This window comes from Pleurodeles waltl, chromosome 5 (genome assembly GCF_031143425.1).
Source record: "Pleurodeles waltl isolate 20211129_DDA chromosome 5, aPleWal1.hap1.20221129, whole genome shotgun sequence".
Lineage (NCBI taxonomy): Eukaryota > Metazoa > Chordata > Amphibia > Caudata > Salamandridae > Pleurodeles > Pleurodeles waltl.
In genome coordinates, this window is record NC_090444.1 from 695,862,312 (window position 1) to 695,885,002 (window position 22,691).

At 46.7% G+C, this 22,691-nt stretch overlaps 1 protein-coding gene across 1 annotated transcript in view; it reads left to right on the forward strand.

Moving 5' to 3' along the window:
- The window catches only part of SLC22A3 (solute carrier family 22 member 3), a 634,522-nt gene that overhangs the window by 610,427 nt on the left and 1,404 nt on the right, over nt 1-22,691 (forward strand). The window contains exon 10 of the mRNA XM_069234623.1: nt 16,043-16,142. Within this exon, the coding sequence (XP_069090724.1) occupies nt 16,043-16,142 (100 nt within the window). The remainder of the gene's footprint in view (nt 1-16,042; nt 16,143-22,691) is intronic.

Genomic DNA, 22,691 nt, shown 5'->3' on the forward strand with positions numbered 1-22,691 from the left:
TTGTACCAACATTTCACGGCACTGTACCGTACTATACTCCACTATGGCGCTTCTGTCCAGTCTACACTGCGCCACTCTACTTGAGCACACTGTACAACAGTTTAGTCCACTGTATGACACTCTAATGTATGCCTCTCCACTACTGTATTCTATAAAAATGCACTTTTCTACACTCTATGCCAGTGTATGTCACCGTACTATACTGTATGCCCCTAAACTGCACACCACTACTTCACTCTATACCAGGGGTCTCCGACTTTTCTATAATGAAAGGTACTTCTGATCACTGAAAATTATCAGGGCTACTAAAGTCCATGAACCACAGACCCCTGCCCTATCCGGCCCTTACTGGTCTTCATAGTGAGGCCTGCTCTCTGCAGGGCCCTTAACACTTCCTGGAGGAGGTGCAAGTAGTCCTCCCAGCTGTAGCTGAAGACAGCAATGTCATCTAAGTAGGTGGCATTTAACTGAATACATTCTGGGGTGGCTTATTGAGAGCTTGCCTCCAGCCCTCCTTCACCAAACTGAGAGGTCCTCTCACAGGGTGCCCATACAGAAGTTCAAAAGGGCTGAATCCAGCTCCCTTCTGTGGTACCTCCTTGTAAGAAAACAACATGCATGGTAATGAGACGCCCAACTTACACCTCATGGATTCTAAGAGACCCATAATCATGCCCTTCAGGGTACAGTCAAACCTTTCAACCAACCCATTACTTTGGGGGTGGTAAGGTGTGGTGAACGTGTATGTTACACCACACGCATTCTACATGGCCTTCATGTACCGCAACATGAAACTGGTAATCCGGTCAGATACCACCTCCTTGGGGAAACCCACTTGGGTAAACATCCCCATCAGTGCCCTGGCCACTGTGGGCGCAGTCACTGTCCTCAGTGGGATAGCTTCAGGGTACCGGGGACATGGTCCACTAAGGCCAGGATGAACCTGTTGCCCATGGCTGTCTCGGGATCCAGAGGCCCCACAATGTCAATGCACACCCGTTCAAAAGGGGTGCTCATTTCAGGAAACTGATGAAGAGGTGTCTGGCACCTCTTCCAGGATTTGCCAGTCATCTGGCAGGTCTGACAAGTCTTGGAGAACGCATTCGAGTTCTTCCTCATTTGGGGACAATAAAATGGGCAACAAGCCTGTCGAAGGTCTTGTCCTGCCTCCAAATGGCCTTCCAGTGGCACATCGAGAGCTAGACCCAGTGGGAGGGCTCTGAAACACTGGGGTACCACCAGCACATGGGCTGCCCCAGGTTCAGCAACCTTACGCTCACTCTACAGTAAAGCCCTCTCCCAGTATATCAGGTGAGATCCAGATGTGTCACCAGCTACCTGGGCCTCAGCCTGTTCCCAAAGACCCTCAAGGATGGGGCATGCTGTCTACGCTGCACAGCACACCTCCCTGGTGGAGCCTGCTTCCAATGATTCAGCTCAGGCAGGTCCCCTAGTTTGACTACTTCTTCCCCTGTAGGTTTCAGGGTGCCCCCCCCAGGTTCAGCCTCCTCTCAGACCACGGTAAACTCAGGAGCGGGTTTCCCACAGCCCTTGCCCCTCCCATTCACTCCTTGGCAGACACCTGAGCCACTGTTTCAGGCTCCAGGTCCTCCTGATTACCATCTATGGTGGCTGTGGCCTTATGGTCATGCATGCTCACTCTAGCAATCCCAACATTTGAAAATGTAACCCGAGCTCTTACTCCTTCCAGGCAGTATGCTCCAGATCGTTCCCTAGCAGACAGTGAATAGGCATATATGGACTCACAGTTACCCTCAAGGAACCTGAAACAACATTCCCCCCTCCCCCATTCAAAGAGAACCTGAGCTATCAAGCATTGGTGCTCACTGTTGTCTACTGTGACAACTTGGTGGACCACATTAGGGACTATCTGCTCCTCAGACACCTGATGGCAGCAGATTGTTGTCATACTGGCTCCTGTGTCTCTCAGATTCTCCACCCCCCTCCAATTGGTGATCACCCACTGCCTGTACTTTGTATTATCAGGCATGAGGGTTCTCTGGACCACCTCAACATCACCCAGGAAGACTAGGGTTAACTCGACTGGCTCCCCCCACCCCTCCTAACTAGGGCCAACTCCTCCCCCAAGTGCTATACTGGCCACCCCAAGTGATTGGCCACGGGGGGGCGTGCCTTATTAGGATACTTAGGAAGGGCACATCAGAGTCCAGACTACAGGCAAAACACTTGATGGGTCCCCTCCCTATGGCTTTCCTGAAGTGAACCAACTCTTTCTCAACAGGGGGCTGGGAATCCTTACCCTGGGAACTAGTTTGGGGCCCTTTAGAGAACTTCTTACTTTTATCCTTATTCCTCCCCCCCCTCACTTCTTTTGGGGACCCTGCCCACCCTTGACTGCGTCTCCTGCATACAATTTCTTTTGGACCCTGGTGCTGAGCTATTGGTCCGCCTCCTTGGTAAGCTTCCTGGAGTCAGTAAGCTTGCTGTCAATCAAGTGCTGGCGCAGCTCCGGAAACGACTAGACTAATGCTCCCATGCAATCATTTGTATAGCTCCTGATTGTCTGTTACCCTTCAATCTACCATTCGGTGCTCTGCAGAAAGAATCCACATACTACACCCAAGTTTGTGATCCAAGTTTAGCACTCTCCCTAAACATGACCCTGTAACTCTCTGGGGTGAGAACATATCTCCTGGTCAGTGTGTCCTTCAGGACACAGTACCTCATGTGATCCTCTATTTCTAAGGCCATCAGCACTGAAAAGTGCTTCCACAGACCAACCCCCCAATCTCTCTCAGGGACCCTGTGCATCCTCAGTGCCACCTCATAACCCTTGAACCACTGCTCTGTGTCATCACCAACCACATAGAATTGTAGAATGGAGTACACTGTCATATAGTGGAGTAGAGTATTGTACAGTGGAATAGCAGCGCTGAATACCATGTCGTAGAATGGAGTTTTGTTGAGTGGAATGTCATGGAGTGAAGGTGAGTGTTGTAGAATGGAGTGTTGCGCAGTGTTTGTAGAGTGGTGTGTCAGATAGGGTAGTGATGGGTTAGAGGTCTTTTAGTGTGGAGATGCGTGAAGTAGTGTCAGAGTGTTAAAGTGGAAGGAGAGGGTAGAGTGTTCTAGAGGGAATGGCACAGGGTGTCATGGAGTATCGTAGACTGGAGTGTTGTGGAGTGGCATGTCATACAGTTGAGCAGTGCGTCATGTCAGAGTAGAGTGACGTAGAGTGGAAAAGCATGGATTGGAATGTTATAGAGTGGAGAGTCGTGTCACATAGTAGAATGAAGTGGCATACAGTGGAGTATCATAGAGTGGAGTGTTAAAGTGGAATGGCACAGGGTGGAGTAAAGTGGAGTTGTATGCCAGAGTTGAGTAAAGTGGCATGAAACAGGATAGAGAAAACTGTGTGCAGTGGAGTACAGTGTTGTAGAGTTGCAAAGAGTGTAGTAGAGTACTGTAGAGTGGAATGGCAGAGTGGAGTAGTGTATCACAGTGGAGGGGCATAGAGTGTCAGAGTGGAGCGTTATTGAGTGGAGTGGCGTAGAGAAACAAGTTACTAACTTTTGGTAGTGCCTTATCTGGTAGAGACTATCTAGCTGCAGATTCTTCATCTTAGAATTTTCCCCAGTCGTAAGACTTGATCCAGAGGTTTTTGAGCAGTACCCCTGCGTGCCAGTAGGAGGCGTTGTCTGGCTCCACATCATCCATGCTTGAAATTACATGCACAGTACCTATATAGATGCCACCCCAGTGTGAAGATGTCAGTTACTTTTGTGATTATCCACCACAGAGAGCGGAGCCACAATGAGAACTTAACAATGGTGGAAAATTAGTGGCAGTAGTACCGCCAACAGGCTGGCGGTACATACTGCCATAGTATGACATTGGCGGTTTGGCAAAAGCCAAACCACTAATGTTACACACCGACCGCCATAGCGGTAACAACCGCTGTGCTGGAGACAACAGTCTCCAGCCCAGCGGCCGTCACAAGGCCGCCAACGGCAATATGACCCCGGCCACCGCCATGGTTTCCATGGCTTTTGTACCACCACCAAAACCATGGCGGTAGGTACCATCACTGTCAGAGAATTCCTTCCCTGGCACTGATAGGGGTCTCCCCCCACCCCAGAGCCCTTCCCCACCCTACCCCCTCCCATCCCCCAACCTAAACCCACATATGCACACGGCAAAACACATGCATACACACATTCACCCACGCATGCATACATCCATGCACACACACACTGACATACATACAAGCACACACGCATTCACACATCACAACATACACGCACTCACATTCATACATGTGCACATGCATCATACATGCCCCACACCCGCATGCATGCACACAGACACAAACACACACACACACAAAACACACACCCCAACACACACACTTAACACCCCCACACCCCAGTTTCCTGTCAGAGCACCCGACTTACCTGCTTGCAGGGGGTCTTCAGGCAGGAGATGGGATGCGGCGCTGCTGCCAGCAGCAGCGTCCGCCAGCCGAACACTGCAAGGCCTTATCATGGGTCATGATACGGTCGACTGCGTTCTTCTGCGTGGCGCTGCTGCTGGCAGCAGCGCCACCTTACCGCTGTCCTCCGCCATGACCGTAGCCGGAATTCCTCCAGCCTTCTGGCGGAATTCCAGCTACGGTCATATTATAGAGGACAGTAGGTAGCACAGCGACGTTCTTTTGGCGGCTGTCGCCGTGGCGGTAGGCAGCATTTACCACCATTATTATAATGAGGGCTTAAGTCCCTGAGGAGGGTGACCCTTACACCGCAATAGGCTCACAGAGTAGGGAGGATGGGAGGGCCAGTAAGGAATTTGTGGCTAGATAGAGTCTCTATCAGACAAGGTGTTATGAAAAGTAACTTGTTCAACTGAGAGACTTCTAGCTGCAGATTCTTTACCTTAGAATAGATACTGAAGCAATGCCTCCCAGGATGTGGGTCTGCAAAGCAGATTTAAATCAAACTCCTGCAGAACTGAAGAGGCGAGGTGCCAGTCAGGACTGAGCTGGCTGTCCAGACAGTAGTGTTTGGTAAACAGGTCCAAAGATGCCTACATTGCTGCCTGACAGATGTCCAAGACAGGGCTCCATAGGCTGACACACTGTTCACAGCCCTAGCTCTAGTGGAATGAACATGCAAACCGTCAAAGGGGTTGGCCAATGCATAGCAGACCTTGATGCAGAGGACTATAGGGAATATTTATACTCTGTTTGCGCCGAATGTGCGTCAAAAAATTTGATGCACAATCAGCGCTAACCATGCACCATATTTAAACTTTGATGCCCGAGCCCGCGGATGTCAAAATTCCTCTGTGTGCGTAATTTTTGGGATGCGTGAAAATTGCCTTGCGTTAATGACGTGCAAGGTAGGCGTTCCTGCCCAAAAAATAACTTTGAGGCCTGTGCGCCTTATTTATACTCCAGCACCATTTTGACCCACAGGAGGGGGCGGGCCTTAAAAAACGGTGCACAACCTGATGTGCGCCGTTTTTTTAATGCCTGGGTGAGGGCAGGCGTTAAGGGACCTATGGGCTCACTTCCATGGTCTCTGACCATGGAAGGAGTCCAGAGGTGCCCTTCCTTGCCCCCAGGGACACCCCCTGCCACCCTCGCCCACCCCTGGAAGACACCCATGGATGGGGGGGACCCATCCCAGGTAAGTTGAGGTAAGTATTTTTTATTTTTTTAAAGTGGCATGGGGGGGCCTAATTTGGGCCCCCCTACATGCCACCGTGCCCAATGACCATGCCCAGGGGACATAAGTCCCCTGGGCATGGCCATTGGGCAAGGGGGCATGACTCCTGTCTTTGCTAAGACAGGAGTCATTTCAATGGGGGTTGTGCATCAAAAAATGGCACAAGTCCGGTTTGAGCCATGATTTTTGCCTCAACCTGACTTGTACCATTTTTTGACGCACAACCCCCATTTTCCCCTATACACCGGTGCTGCCTGGTTTGAGTCATTTTTTTAAAACTCTGACCAGTCTGCAGCGCCGGCGAACGTCATTCCTTAAATAAGGTGCCCGCATGGCTCGTAGGAATGGCGTTAGCCGGCGGTAAACTTTTTGACGCAAACCAGCACCGGTGCTGGTTTGCGTCAAAAAGTATAAATATGGGCCTATGTATCTTGAGATGGTCTGTCTCTGCACAGCCTTTGCTTTCTTGACTCCTATGTACCACACGAAGGGTTGAGCATCCACCTGGAACTCTTTTGTGCAAAAAATAAGAGCAACACCACTCTTTTTGGATCCAGATGGTAGAGCCTCCCCACCTCTTTGGCAAGATTAAGAACAGCAAAAAAGGTAGGCCACAACATCACTCTGCCTACATGGAAAGGGGTTACCACCTTATTAGGGAAGGAGGCATGTGTATGAGGACTAGTGTGTCCTGGTAGAAGGTAGTGTAATGACAGTGCACTGAGAGTACATTTAATTCGCGGTCCCTGCTGGCCGATATAAAGGACCACTAGAAAGGAAGTTATGATGGTCAATAGCCGAAAAGGGCAGTTGTTCAAAGGCTCAAAATGTATACACATTAAGGAGTTTAGAACAAGATTTAGATCCCTTTGGGGCATGATGCAAGGCCTGGAAGGGAACATGTGCTGCAAGCCTTTAAGAAACATAGGCACAAAAGGAGACTTGAATAAATAAAGTTGGTCCAGCAACTGCAAAAATGCCGAACTTGCTGATAGATAACCTTTAACTGTGCCCAGAGCAGAGCCTTGCTAGACACAACATGGAGGAAACAGAAGAACCTTAGACAGAGGTTTCACAAATTTTCCAGAGGCAGGTGTACATCAACTTGGTCGAAGGACACCTGGCTGGCAGAGCATCACAGACTTCGGGAGGTAGGTTGAAAGCAGTCAACTATCGCCGATCAGTCTTCACGCATGAGGTGAAGGCTGCACAGGTTTGGGTCCTCTGTTGCTGCAACAGACAATCCTCTCAAAGAGGCAGCCCAATGGGGGAAGACTGATGGTCTTCTTCAAAAGCTTGGGGTACCAGACTCTCTCTCTGCCCAATTCAGAGCCACCAGAATAACTTGGGCCTAGTCGTTCCTGATCTTGTTGGGGACTTTAGACAGGAGTAGGTTCAGCAGGAGTGTGTACATGTGGTCAGAGCTCCACTAGAGGTGAAAAGCATCTCTGAGCAAGAGTCACCTCGGAATCTACAGCATGCAACATTGCTGACTTTGCGCATTCTCTGCGGTTGCAAACAGATGTAACCAAGGCTCTCCCCACTGCTAAAAGAGGCCTTGCACCACCTCAGAGGGGAGACTCAGTTTGTGATCCGCTAGCCATATTTGTCTGAGTTAATTTGCCCTGGCTTTCAGAGAGCCCACCAGATGTTGAACCACCAGTGAAGTGTCCTGGTGTTCCAGGCATGTCCAGAGACACAGAGCCTCTTGTTTGAGTACCACATGGCAATGTTTCTGTCCGTGAACACTTGCACCAGCCTTCCCTTGATTGAAAGAAGAAAGGCTTCCACTGACCATCAAATCATCCAAAGCTTCAACAGGTTGATGTGGAACTTGGACTCCGCTACAGACCAGAAACCTCCAATTTCCACTTCTCTCAGATGGCCACCTTTCCAAAAGTGATGCATCTGTCACTACAATCAGCTCTGGTTGGTTAAGGAAGAGGGGTCTGCCACTGATGCAATTGCAGTCTGTCAGCCACCACTGCAGATCTTTTGCAGTTCTGTCTGAGATCTGCACCATGTTGAAAAGATGCCCCTTATCCTGTGCCCTCTGGGACTTCAGGTCCCACTGCAGAGCCTGCATATGCCAATAGGCATGAGTTACTCGCTGCTCAGGAGGATAGGTCCGAAACTGCACTCTGTCCAGAACAGCTTGGATGAAAAAGGAGCATCTGACTGGGAGTCAGGTGTGACTTCTGCACTCACTGTAGTTTGCTAACAATGTGCCAAAGATTTGCTGTAGTCTGGAGGTGGGAGTCAACTAGCTGGGATGGGCCTGCCTTTACCAGCCAATCTTCAGGGTAGAGAAGAGCAGGTCACAGTATATCAATGTGTTTTGTCCCTCAACTTAAAAACTAGTGAACCAATTCAGATGAAATGACAAAAAGGGTCCTTTCCACACCGTAGTATATATTCCTGCCAAATTTTATGAAAATCCATTCTATTTTGACGCTACATGAGTAAAAAGTATTAGAAAATGCATTTGTGCAAAAATGTGTTTTAGGACCCCTCCTTTTTCTTTGCATCCCCTTAACGAATCACACCGAAACGTGCCAGTATAGAAAAAGGAATAGATTTGCAAAATTTTGTGGAGATTCGTCAAGCGGTGGCAAAATCTGAGTAATTCCTATCTCTCAGAATATATATGTTAGGTAGGAAAACTATCTATTCTTTCCATACAAACCATATTTAAATACATAAACATTACAAATTCTAAAGTTAGTTATATCTTGAATTTACATACCACTTTCACTTTACTATGTCACTCACCTACATAGTGTTACTTATAGCTTACACTTTAATTTAACACACCATCTTAGAAATTACTAGAAATGGTACAACTTCGTACACAGTGTTCTCACCTCTCTCATACTACATAAACTATAAATCACACCTTCTCAATAAACTGGTTATATCCATGCATATTAAATTACTTACATCATGTGAAAACATAGCTTTCATAACACCACTTATGACATCTCAATTGAGATGATTTTTTTGGATCAGTGCAGGGTAGATTGGATTAGCGCACAGTAGATGGGCATACAGTGGAATGGCGGAGACTGGACTGGGGGTAGTATGATGAACTGGAATACCATGTAATGGAGTGATGTACAGAGGTGGAGCGTCCACTGAATAGCATACAATGGAGTGCCATACAAAGGAATAGTGCAGAGCAGTGGTTCCAAACCTGTGGTCCGGGGACCCTTGGGGGTCTGCAAAGCCACCTCAGGGGGTCAGTGACTGCTTAGTAAATTACATATTAACAGATTAGGTCTCCAACTTTCAGTAATGACTCAGTAGGGGGCTCCCCAGATTCCAATAATGATAAAGTGGGGGTCCACAATTGTCTAAAGGTTGGGAACCATTGGCGAGTGCTGTGGGGTACAGTAGAGTGGCGTACAGTGGAATTGCATGTAGCTGAGTAGCATACAGTGGGATGGGGTGGAGTGGTATAGACTGGATTACATGCAGTGTAGTGTGCACAGTCGAGTTGTGTACATGGGAGTCACAAATACTGCAGTACTGTACAGCGGAGTTGGGTAGAGTGGAATAAAGTGAAGCGGTCATCCAGAGTGGAGTGATGTCTAAGGGAATAGCACAGAATGGAATGGCTTGCATTGGAGTGGTGTGGAGTGGCGTACACTGGAGTAACGTACAGTGGAGTGCCATGCAGTGAAATAAAGTGGAATAGCATATAGTGGAGCTGCGTACAGTGGAGTGGTGTACAATGGAGTAGCATAAAGGTGAGTGGTGTATAGTGTACTGTTGTACTGTGTAGTCGGGTATGAAAGTAGATTACATTTTGGAGAAATAGTGTACAGTGGAATACTGTACAGTCTAATAGTGTACAGAAAGAGTGCTTTTTGTTGACTGGCACAAATCTGTTCAGCAGATTTTGAAATATTTAAAGAAAACCACATTTGTATATCCAAAAGGAACAAAGGCTTTGCAAATACCCTCAGTCTCATGCAGAGATTTGATTGGCTGCAGCACTTCAACCAGTAAGTGTTGGCATCCATTTTGACATGTTTCAGCCAAGTCTCAATAACAAATGGAGAAAAAAGGGTGCATTTACTCTAACCCACTAGCCTTGGTGCAAGGGTGTTCCTGGTATCACGCAGAATTGTGCGCCCCATGCCCCTGGGGACCACAACTTCCCCCAGGCAAGAAGAATTAGAAATGCGGGTGCTGCATGCCACTCCCGGGCCACCTTGACCACCACATCCCCGGGGCTACAACAACAAATGAGAAGTAAGTTTGCGCAGACCCTGGGCACTGCCACCTCCCTGAGGCAAATTTGAAAAGATGGGAGGGGCGTGCTTCACCCCTCTTGGAGCCACACCTCCCCTTCCCCCAGGGCCGGCTCGTGCTACCTCCCAAGGTGCACACCCTTGGGAGGTAGCCATTTGCTTTTGCTTGATGGGAGATGACCGCTCCCACCAAGCAAAAGAAAACAAAACTCTACTTTCAGCAAACGGGAGCTGTCAAACTATTTCCTCTTGCCAAAAGCTGAGTTTTCATCTCTTTCCCTGCATGCTATCATGTGGACAGGGAAAGAGATGAAAACATTGCTCCTACATGCAGGGAGCTTCTTTCTAAAGCAGATCCCTGCATGTGGTAGCAGAGCTGGCTCCCGCAGGAGACAGGAGGCCCTAGAACCACAGTGACCATGAGGCTCCCCCATGGTCCCTGTAGACTGGATGCCCTGGGCACCCAGTAACATGTGGCCAGTCCCAAGGGTTGGGGTCTCCAGGGCAAAAAAATAAACTGTTGGGGGCGGGAGGTAGGGGGACCCTCTCCATTAAGAAAAAGAAGAGGAAAAAATAAAACTATTTGGTCCTTTCCGTGCAACCCCCGCCCCCATATATAATTTATTTTATTTTTTGTGTTGTCATGGGGAGGCGGTGGTCCCTGGGAACCTGGGGGGGTGGAATTTGGGGATTCTGTGCAGCCCCCTCTAAAAAAAATTAATATGTAGCCCCAGGGAGGTGGTAGTCCCCTTCGGTCATGCGTGTCGCGGGGTTCGAAGCTTAAAGTGGGGGTTGACCCCAATGCCTGGCCACAGGGCCAAAGGCCGTGCATGGGGTTGGGAGGAATACTTTACGGTTGCAAAAAAAAAAAAAAACACACAAATAAAGGTTACAAGGACGTTATAGTCAGGCTCACATTTTAAACGTACAAAACTATAGAAATGTAGATGTTAGTTATGTGAAGTAACTATAACTCATGCCTTAACTTAACTATAACTTGCACCCTGACCATGCACTGCTAATTACCCCCATACTGCAATACTCATGAGATCTTTGATAACATCATTGATAATATCAATTAGTAGTTGTGGGGGAAACAAATTTGAAAAAACTGCATGGTGGGGCCACGAGTTATAGTTACCTTAGAGCACGAGTTATAGTTACTTGAAATAACTAACTGCTGAATTTCTATGGTTTTATATATTTGAATTCTGAGACTAACCATTCACACAACAACAAAAAAAGGGTTTCAGGGACGTATGGTTAGGTTCAGATACACAAATAAAACCACAGAAATTCAGCAGTTATAGTTATACTTATTTCAAGAAACTATAGCTCATGCCTTAAGGTAGCTATACCTTGCATCCCCGCCATGCACTATTTTCTCATCAATAGTTTTATTGGAAATGTTAGTGTTATTATCAATAATGTCAGAGAAGATACCATGACTGATGTGTGAACAATTAGTGCTGATTTTGTGTGTGTAAAATCTGGATGTAACTAACATCCAGGTAACCTTTGTTCTTTTCAGTGAATTTCCTTTTTTTTTTTTTTTTAAATGGCATTTCCTAACTATAACGTCCCTGTAACCTTTAGTTTTTTCATTGAATTTCTAGGGTTTAGTGTAACGTAATATTTCATATCTGCGGCCAACCCCTTCCACCCCCTTTTGTAGACAACCCCATGTAATGCACAGCCATGCAGAGTGGAGGGTTGGCCATGACGACTGGCCTGCAGCAAGGCCCTGTGGCCAACACCCCCCCCCCCCAAAAGGCAGCCAACCCAGGAGTAGGGCACACAGCCCCCCTCCCCAGAAAGTTTTTTCCCTAGAGATCCCATTACCCAGGGCATACCACATTCATTTTATGGGGGGGTACATGGCCACCCCTCCCAGGGCCATGTTTGGCCCTGGGGCTCCCATCCCCAGGGCCCATTTCTGGATTTATTCGGGAAGGTTGGCACACACCCCCACCTTTTCAAATTGCATGCGGGGCACACAAACACCACCCACTTCCCTCCCACAGCCTGGCTAATTACTGGGGGGAAGGACGGTGGGGGAAAAAAAGTGGGGCCATCTTGCTGATTTCAGACCTGTGGACAGCATCCCCTGAGGCCAGGCCAATAAAGGATGTGTGTGTGCCCTGAAGCCCACCCACCGAACCCACTTCATCCATTTTGGAGGCGTGGGTTTTGGGTGGCACCATTGCCCCTACAGCCACAGCCGGCTCCTGGAGCAGTTGAAAATGCTGCTCCCTGGGGTGGGAACAATATTGTCATCAGTTTCCCTGCCCGCTTCAGTGTAGGCAGGGAAACGGAATAAAAGTCTGCTCCCAGCACATGGGAGCATTTTTCATGTCCCGCTTGCTGGGAGCAGACTTAGGCCCTCATTTGGAACATGGTGGGATAGCCCGCTGCTGACCATGTTGACTGTCAACAGAAGACGGCCAGTGGTGGCAGCAGGCATCCCGCCATATTTTGACGCATGGAGCCTCACCGCCACTGATGGCGGTGACGCCTGCCATGCGCCATGCTTGTGGTCGGTGGCGGAGTGGATGCTGCTCCACCCTCACCAACATGTCAGTCCATACCCCGCCACGCCTATAATGATGCAGTTATAGGCATGGCGGTGTATGGAGATGTGGCGATGCCAGTAGAGCAGCATCCAAGGAACCCGTTCCCTCCCAGAGCAGCTCATGGTAAGTGTTGCCCGAGACGGGAGGGGTGTGAGTGTTTGAGTGCATGGGGATGTGTGTGAGTGTTTGTGAAGGGGGTGATGTGTGTCTGAGTGTATGAATGCATGCGTGCATGTAGGTGTATGGGTGCATGAGGATGTGGGGGGAGCTGGGAGGCCTACATGGAGATTTGGGGAAGGAGAGATGGGGTATTGGTTTTCAGGGTTCGCGGTGGGGCAGTTCTAGGGGCTTGGGGGTAGGGGGTGGGTGGGGGTTGTGGCAAGGAGGGGGGCCCTGGTGTGTCACACACAGGCGACAGGAATGAGAATTCCTGTCACCCATTAGCTTTCCGCCAGGGATTACCTGACAGGTTATCCCACCAGGAAATTCCTGGTGGAAATGGGATCATAATCCTACAGCCAGTCCGGCCTTCAATGCTGGGTCAAATGTGCCTACTGTTGGCCTGGTGGTCGATTCTAGCCTGGCGGTGGGTGGTCGTGAAGCAGCCCGTTCACTATTGTGTTCAGAATTTGGCGGTCTGGATGGCCATGCCGTTGGCGGTAAAGACCGCTACCGCTGCTCTGGTGGTCATTACCACCATGTTCATAATGACCACGTTAGTGTTTGCTCTATCCTGGTAGGAGATTTGAAATTCCTCCTCCCAAGCAAGAGCAAACACAGATTTCCCTGCCCATGCCAGTGCGGCCAGGGAAATCGATATGTTCCTGGGTGGGCACCCTAGGACATAGCAGGAGACTGCTATAAAGGGCTTCAGGATCTTTATTTACAGAGTGTCCAGGCTATCTTCAATAGGTACATCAGGTTACCCTGACCACCATGTGTCATGTGTGTCAAAGAGGCCCTAAGGTCCTTGTTACAGTTGGCAAGATCTTGCTGGCAATAGCCCTCAAAGGAGTGAAGTACCTTCCCAGAAGGAAAATCGGGTTAATGGATCCAGGGGATAACTAGCCAAAGAGAACATTTGTTTTCCAAAAGAATCCATAACTTTTGATTCTGTCCAAAGCATTGGTCTGAAAGGAATTCAGATTGACTTTACTTGTCAATGCTTGAACAATCAGGGCTTCCAAAGGAAGGATGTTTGATTAGGAAGTCGATGGTCAGTGAAAGCCTGTCTATGATGCCTAGTCACACTTTGACTCACTGACGAGCATGGCACTGACCAAGTCGTCACATGGGTATCAGTAAGGCCTTCACTGAAAGGCAATAGTAGCTCAGATAAAGCTGGCACTCAAAGAATCTCAGTCAACACATTTGTGTCGAAATAGTGGGTAATCACAAGTCTAGAGCATCAGCTGTTGTCCAGACCACTTCTTCAAATGAAGCACTTACTTTCTTTGGTTGCCTAGGTAGCAAGTCTAGCTCTGTTTCAGATGTTAGCCCACTTGCAGTCTGGAGGACTAAATATAAAGCAACGTTCGTGTAAGGAGGGGAGAAGAAAGTTGCCCCCTTCACATAATTTTCAGTGTCCAGAGGTCCATTAGGTGCGTCCTGTAGTGGATCGGAATCTGAACCGAAGACAGCTTCAATCCTCTGATAGTACTGGGTGTCATGGCAGTAAATGTGGATAAAAGTCAGGTTGCATAAGAACTGGTTGTGCCTGCATGCTCTTGTAGTACTCCAAGGGCCTTGTGTGGGCAGATGTCTGTTTAGAGTCAGAGGCTGGTGTTGGGAATGGAAATTGGGCCAAATGAGTCTTTGTCAGCCCCATTACAGAAGGAGCTGGTATGGATCTGATCACTGGTGTAGAGGCCAGGACTAGGATCAGATAAAGCATGGTAGTGGGTCTAGAGGGAGCAGGCACTGTCTGAGACAAACCCACCAGCAAATATCTGACCGGAGAAACTGATGACTCAGTAGAGCTCCAAAGGTGCATTTGAAGGAGTCAGAATCGCACTGAAGATGTGCACCATGGCTGTTCTGAAGGTCACTCTCTGCTTTGGGGTCAAAGATAGACTGGTAAATCCAGGTCACCAATTGCTGGGCTGGGTTAGCTTTGGGCAAAGCCTGAGGTCTGCAGTCTCTTGATGCCCTTGCACCTTCTCGCAAAACTTGGAGTGGTAGGATGGCATCCAAACCAGTTAGGCTTTCTTGTGGCTATGTCCAGACTTCTGCTTACCAGAAGACTTCATCAAGGAAGCGGACTTTCCAGATGAGTGGTCTCAAGACCAGGGCTGTGACGGGACCCATGACTTGGAGCATAAACTGTTCAACTGCAACCACCTCTAATTTTCAGCTCTGTACAGCTTTGCCTATTGAATCAACTTTGGTGCATAGAGGCATGGTTGTTACACACCTTACAGTTGTGGCCGAAGCCCAAGCAGTCCAAGCACCACAGGCAAACCTCATACAGATCCTTGACAGACATCACCTTCCTGGAGTCTTGGTACGGCTTGCATTCTGTCATTTTAGGGAAGGACATCATTCTCTGGCACACTATTGTAGACATTTACAAGTTGTTAAAAGACTCACAAAGCTGGAAGCAAAGCTCTAGAAACCCAAAGGTCACAGAAAGTTAGGAACCGATTTAAGCATGCCAAAATAGGGCTTATATGAGCTTCTGTTGCTTCACTCCCAGGGCAGTAAGTCACGGCAAAGCTGCACAATTCCACCTACTGCTGGGTAGGAGCACATCTACAAAATGTTCTGGTTCCAATCTGGCACCAGAAGATGCTCATATGGTTAGGACTCTGCAGTCTGAATTTTCCATCAGAAACTGGATCAATGCCAGTTTGGGGACATTTCTGTGGCTCCAAATCTTAATGTCATAATTTCAACACAAAGCTATCTATTTTAGCTTTTGACTTTGATTCATATCTGTCCAGGTACATTATTTGGCCTTTTCTGTCAATAACAACGTCTAAAATATACTTAACTAAAGCACTGTAACCAAAAATACTTCAGTAAGTGAAGAGTGCCACTTACGTGGACCCTTACTTAACATGGAAGAAGAATGACCATAGACAACTGTTGATGTTTCTCAGATGGACTCATTCACTAACATGAGGCCCACAACTATGAGTGTTACTTTTTCCCTTCTTAAAAAGAAAATCAAACCCAGAGGTTTTAAAGTGGCAACTTAAACGATCATTTGATTTTGTCTTGTTGCACGTTTCATTTGCTATTTCTTTACATATATAATCCGGTCTAAAACACGTTGATTTTAATTTCCTAGAGCTGTGTGGCCATTTCAATATGGCATTGATATTTAAAGCAAAGTAGTAAAATGTTGCTTAGTGTAAACATAATGGTGGTGGCATCTATCCGCTTTGCACTTTATTTACCTTGCTGGCAAGTATCTATAAGAAATCTGGGTTAATCTCACACTTGTGTACAGTTTAATGGCATCCTGCTATGTTTTTCAATGCACTTTGTGTTTTCATAGGTATACTTGCCTTGATATGTGGGTGTCTCGTCTTGCTGTTACCAGAGACTATGGGAATTCCTTTACCAGAAACAATCCAGGATGTTGAAAACCTTTCACGGTATTGTGTCATAAGTCTTAATTTCTTTTACGAATTATTGACAAAATTATAGAGTTCTGTCATACTAAGAATTAAAGTGAGAAAATCAGAGTATTTTAGGTACCATCCAGCATGCTTTTGTCATACATGGTACTTTTGTTGAGTATTGTTGAGGGCTGCAGAGATGAAACAAGAAAGCATCAACAATAGCAGCATTTACCATCAATGATATATTTGTAGTCTTTCCCCACAGCCCAGGCAAAGCAATACCTCACTGGGAGGTGTGCTTGAGCAGTGTCACTCATTCATGAAATCAGGTCTGCAGAACAATGCATCCATTAGAAATAAAAGAACTTACAAAAGGTAAGTACATTTCTGGTGAATACATAATTTGCCTGCAGATTCCACTTCATCAACCTTCACTTAAAGCACCATTGCCATAATTAATAAGAACACAAGGTTTGCGAATTATCAGTCTCGGTTCTTCTTGGGCTGCAAGGTAATGCTTAGCAAAGAACCAAAAAATGACTACTTAATTGCCTGGCTGATGTCAACCGCCGGAAAGCCTCTAGTGAGAGCAGCGGAAATAGCCATAATACACAGTTTGAGTTGGAATAGCTTCTGGAGGATCTTTCTTTGCTAACGCATAGCAGGTCACAGAGGATAAACCAATGTGACATGGTGAATTTTGTAACTTCTGTAGACGTTTTAGCTCCAGCAATGCCGCAAAGAGCTGAGGAAGATTAGACTATTCAGTGGTGCAAATTAAAAGGCCAAACCCCTTATCAAACGTGTTCGAATGGCCCACACAAATGACAGCTCGGAAGCCTGCTACAAAAACCAAGATGACAGACAACTTAAGCAAGAAGACAAAGGGACAATACCTGGCACTGCTCAATCACCACACATGCTGCTGCAGCATTTGAGGTTTGGGGTAAAGGATGGACCATCCTGTTGTGTCATGCCCTGTGTGGAAGAGGATTAGATGACTGAATGTAGAGTGCCTACAGAGCTGGTTAACAGAGCCTCCTACCCCATATTGGGGCAATCAGGATCAGTTGCACTAGATCCTCCTTACACACCTTAGACATAAGTGAAACAGGTGGAAATGTGTATAGCAAGCCCCAAGTTCTAGTGAGCTGTGAAGATTAGCCCTTCCATGTCAGAGAGAAGTATATGGCACAAAAATGAAGACACTGCCTACTCTATGCCATGGTAAAACGATCCATGTATAAACTCCCCAGTATAGAGAAGCTCCCTTCTACCACTTTGGGGTGTAGTTCCCACTCTCCAGTGATAGGCAACTTACAACATCCACAATTACATTGAGAAAGCCTACAAGGTGAGCCCCTACAAGCTTGTGCGCGGTCAGGGACTCTATTTTTATAATAAATGGTCAGGCATAGTGGGACAGAACGAAAGGCGGTCCCTGGTATAGAAAGGGAAAAGGTCTTAAAGGCAAGGTGGATTGCCTGCAGCATGTTTATGGAAAAGTTATGTGCCAATGCGGACCACAGGCTTTGTGTGGACATGTCTGCCAGAATGGCAACCTGGCAAGAAGGCATCTGTAACCGAGGTACCATGTGAAGGGCTGAAGCAACAACCCACCAAAAGGTTGGATGGGTCCAACCACTAGTGCAGATCCAGATGAACTGACTCCAGATGCTGTCACTGAGCACTTCTCTACTGTCTACTGTGAAATGGCTCCCCTCCGAGTACCTTCAGCGTGCCTGTTTCTACCTACCAACCTAAATGGCTATTAACATGTTTAGTATGCAAAGAAAACTCCATGCTCTGAGAAGGTGGTACTGCCATGGTCCAGAATGTATCTCAGTGCTCCTGTAAGCAAGGTGATTGCATGCTAGGCTGTACTTATTTAAATCAGAACATATCTTCACATGCCAGTCGTCATAGGAAAGTTTCAGAAGTAATATGAGGGAGCTCTAATTAGTTATTACTGTGTTGTGGGGTTGGGGCATAAATGTAGTTAACATAATTTGTCCGCCCCACCACTATGCATACTTGGTAGCTGCCACTGGCTTGGAGAAGTATTGTGGGGTAAAATCATGAGCTGAACCCTTCATGAGAGAATAATTATAAGAAAGTGGATTATTGTTTGAGGTGTGCTAATGACACTAACTTGTCAGAGTGAACCCCAAAACCGCTAAATTAACCTGAGATCTATTCCCTAGTAGCTATGGGACAGAACAGACAAGTTTAACTAAAGGCAATGTGTTAAGTAGTTATGTAGTTCCAAAAGAGTAAGAGTCAAAATACCAAACAAAAATACCAAACCAAATTAGAAAAAGCGAGTAAACTTTAATAAATAAAATGACTCAAAACAACAATCCAATAAAGGGAACCACAGGTATGATCTTTTTAAGTAAAAACAGTAGCAAGAAGCACCAAGTGCCAAAAATAGCATATTGAATCAGACTGGGACCCAGGAGAGATTTCAGCCTGACTGCGATGGAGTGTAGGTTGAATACACAAGCAGGTTTGTCCTGGTCAAAGATTTTACCTTCTAACTTAGAGTTAGATTTATGGAGCTCAAAATCCTCCCGTGGTGCAAGTCTGAAGCTGTATTTGAGAAAGATAATAAGAAATCAGACACCACTCTGGCAAGGTTTCCCTGAATGACACAGGAGGTCTTGGAAGTCCAAAAAAGTCCTAAGACCACACTTTTCAGGAGTAGCTCCTTTGGGACACTTCTAAGGATTCCAGGGACAGCACATAGAGCAGAGGACTCACTCCAGCATTGGTGACTAGCAAGGATCAGTCCGGGTCCAGTTTGAACTGGTCAGCAGGTCACTGAGGGGAAAAATGCCTCTTGCAACTTGTGGTATCCCTGTAGCCACATAGGAGGTCAGACAACTAATCCTTTGAGTCTATTTCTTTGTTCTGGGTACAAGAGGGAGCTGGTCCAGTCCTTAGGTCACAGGCAGTTAAAACAATAGTCTTGTGATCTTCCACAGGTCGGGAAAGTATTCTAAGAAAGGTTCCTTGGGGTGTCACATTTATAATTGGCACTAACCAGTGATTGGGGGGGAGGGGGAGTGACTCCTGGACATTACTTAACTAATGGGAGGAAAATGCTTCAGGGACAACCCTATTCAGTTTACAGTGGTTCTTTTGTTGACAATAATGCAAACAATCCTACAATACTTTTTAAAGTCCAAGATGGGGAGAACCTTTCTTCCTCAGGCAGAGCATGTGTCCACCCACAGGCATGGTCAGGGAAATGAGCAGTCCCGCTCCCATGTCCACTCCAAACCAATTCTGGGAGCAGCTTTCCTCCCACTGACTTTAGTGGCAGCCCGGCTACTGTGGCCTTAGTGACAAAGGCTTTTCCTTCCTCAGGCCTCCCCTTAAACTAAACTATGAATGGGTAAGCTTCACCTAAGTCCCTTTCAAGGTTATAAAGTCCCTGGCCCACCCCAGCTTTTCTTCCTGATCTCATAGGGATCAAATGGCAAACACTCAGTCCATTCTGTTACCAGACATTAGCTATTGTTATGCTCTCAGAGCAGTTTTCACACTTTGAGGTCATGCACTGGCTACGCAGGTGCTAATAGACAAATTAGCCTTCGGGAGCTTCAGGGAGGGGAAAGGTAATTTCCTAAAAGCTGCTATTCCTAAATATTTATTAAAATTCCAACTTCACCAATGATTTGGACTTTTGAAAGATATTCCTTGAATTCCTACTTTCCCACTTTCTGTCAAAAGCTTCAGATTCTAGTTTATATGTACTTTCATATTTTCTAGGATCCAGTTATCGCCCTGCCAGTGAAAGTAGCTTTTGGGGCCTACTGACTGGAGAAACATGCCAACTTTGATTTCACACATTTTCTCATTTTAAATCTCAGGCACTCTACCTTTTTGACATCAAGGTGTGCTTTGTGGTGGCTTCACATTTAAAAGAAGGGTATGACACCTGAAAAAAAGAAAAAAAAAGGGTTCTTTTGACAAGCTTGACAGCAGGTTTTGAATCTGCTGCAGTCAGGCTAGTAGGTGGGATGCCAGGTTTTACAGGCCATCTCTGGGAGGTACCAAAAGGTGCTGTAGCCTGCAGGAAGCATTTACTTCCCGGTACCCGGTGTATTTCCTACATCATATACTAGGGAACAATTGGCAAGTTAAATATGCCAGTCAGGGGTAAGTAATTGAACCATGTTTAAAGTGAGAGCACTGACACTTTACTCCTATTTAACAGGAGCAAGGAGCACAGAGTTTAAAAAAAAAAAGTCTGGGGTGACCATTCAGAAAAGGCAGATTTGCTTCACTGGTGAATTGCTCTAAATTTCTGCCAGCAGACAGCTATCAAAGTTGACAAATTTAAACATGAAAAACCAATAAGTGATGAAGGACCCCTGAACTACTAGTAATTACTGTGGGAAGCATTATTCACTGACAGTTTGCTTGACAGTGATTTTCTATTGGACGACTATTCATATTCAAATCATCCGTGGCCTCGGAAATGTCAGGTTATGCCTCTCTGCACAGAACCCAAATGGATTTCATCTCTAGGCTGTGCCTTTCTGTTGAGGGCCACTAAGTTCTGTCTCACAGAAAGCATGAGTGCCAGGTCAAGGAATATCCACAGCATATGGGGCTGTTTTTTCTCTTCTGGTGGACTACTCCTTTTGGGCCAGGGCAAGATTGATTTGACCCAATCTGAACAATATATTTATCAATATTTCATGCTAGCGTATTGGTTTCATTCCATTCTGTTACAGATGTTTTCCAAACAGTATTATTGTGCATGAGAGCAATGGACCTGGCATGCGGAGGCGGTTCTTTCCGTAGAATGCAAGGGCTGTGCCCTGTGTATTTTCCCCCTATTTTGCTTATACAAGAGATCCCAATAGAATGCCTGCCATGGCGGTGTGCCTGTTAAACTGATCGTCACTCTCAGTGTGGGTCAAGCAGGAGTCGCAGGCCAGTGTCAGGCTGACAAATTACATGTGCTGCTGCTCTTGTACCAGCCTCTTGAGTCAATTTGCTGGACTGACGATCTCACAGACCTTGGACCTGTGAGGTCATCAGCCCAGCAAAGCCCAGACTTTCCGTGGTGAACGAACTCCCCAAAATGAGGTGATTCCTAAAGTCAATCACTGTTAAATTAAGTAACATAAAACTAACTGGTGACAGTGTCTGCACTGACACAATCTGTGTTGGTCTTTCCTGAACACACACATCATGAATACGATGCCCCATCAACCACCAGATATGAGAAGTAATTTGTGTTAGAATATTATGCAAGCTACGCAAAGACAGTCAACTCTGACTAACATTTTAAAAATACAATCTGCAACATTTACTTTAAGTATGCATTACATGTGTGTGGTGATTAGATCAGCTGCCCTTTACTGCAGTCTCCTTTCTGACCTCTGCAGCAAACCCCAGGAGCGGGCTTATGGTATGTGTATACTCTTCCCTGCAGTTCCACCTCCTGGGTATGCGCACATGTGCAGCTAAGGTGCTTCTTCAAGGGACACTTCTGAGTATGTGAGGAGTCTTGTAACTGGAAGTAATCAACCCAGCAAATCCACTAAATATAAAATGCGTATTTTAATCTGTGAATTGCTTCTAACTTGGAAGAAGCTTTTAAACGGACATACCTAGTCAACCTGACAGTGCTCAGCATGCCTATTAGCCCGGTGCACCCGAAGCCCAACGTTCGCCCTGAACATTTCACAAAATATGAAAATCTGATTTTTATTTAAACAAAAAATAAAAAAAATCACTGTAAAATAAGAATGTAGCTAATTTGCGCAAAAAGAAAGTATAGACTCACAGATATGCGTACAGAGGCAAATATGTGCACACACATACAAAGAAACACACCAACATGTGGAGATGAAGAAGCACCCAAATGTGCATAAACAGATGCAATCAGGCACAAACCAGTGACACAAACACCCAAATACATAGCCACACACAATCATATACACACAAAGATACACATATAAACACCCATGCACAAATACACACACATACACAACCAGGCAGGCTCATAGTAAACTACCAAAATGCTTGTAAAACTATCGCTTTTTGGTGAAGTGAAAACAGAACTTGAGCTGGAAAATGCACCAAACTCTGGGCCATATTTATACTTTTTGACGCACAACTGCGCCAACGCAGTTGTGCGTCAAAAATGTTAACGCCGGCTAACGCCATTCCAAAGCACCATGCGGGCGCCTTATTTATGGAATGGCGTTAGCCGGCGGAGCTGACTGGTGTGCGTAAAAAAAAATGACCCACACCAGGCAGCGCCGGCGTAGGGGAAAATGGAGCTTGGGCGTCAAAAAATGGGGCAAGTCGGTCTGAGGCAAAAAATCTGCCTCAACCCGATTTGCGCCATTTTTTTTGACTCCCACCCTCCATTGACATGACTCCTGTCTTAGCAATGACAGGAGTCATGCCCCCTTGCCCAATGGCCAAGCCCAGGGGACTTCTCCTTCCGAGCCCACAGGTCCCTTAACGCCTGCCCTGACCAGGCGCTAAAAAATGACGCAAAAGCGGCTGGACGTCATTTTTTTGGACCCGCCCACTCCCGTGCGCCATTTT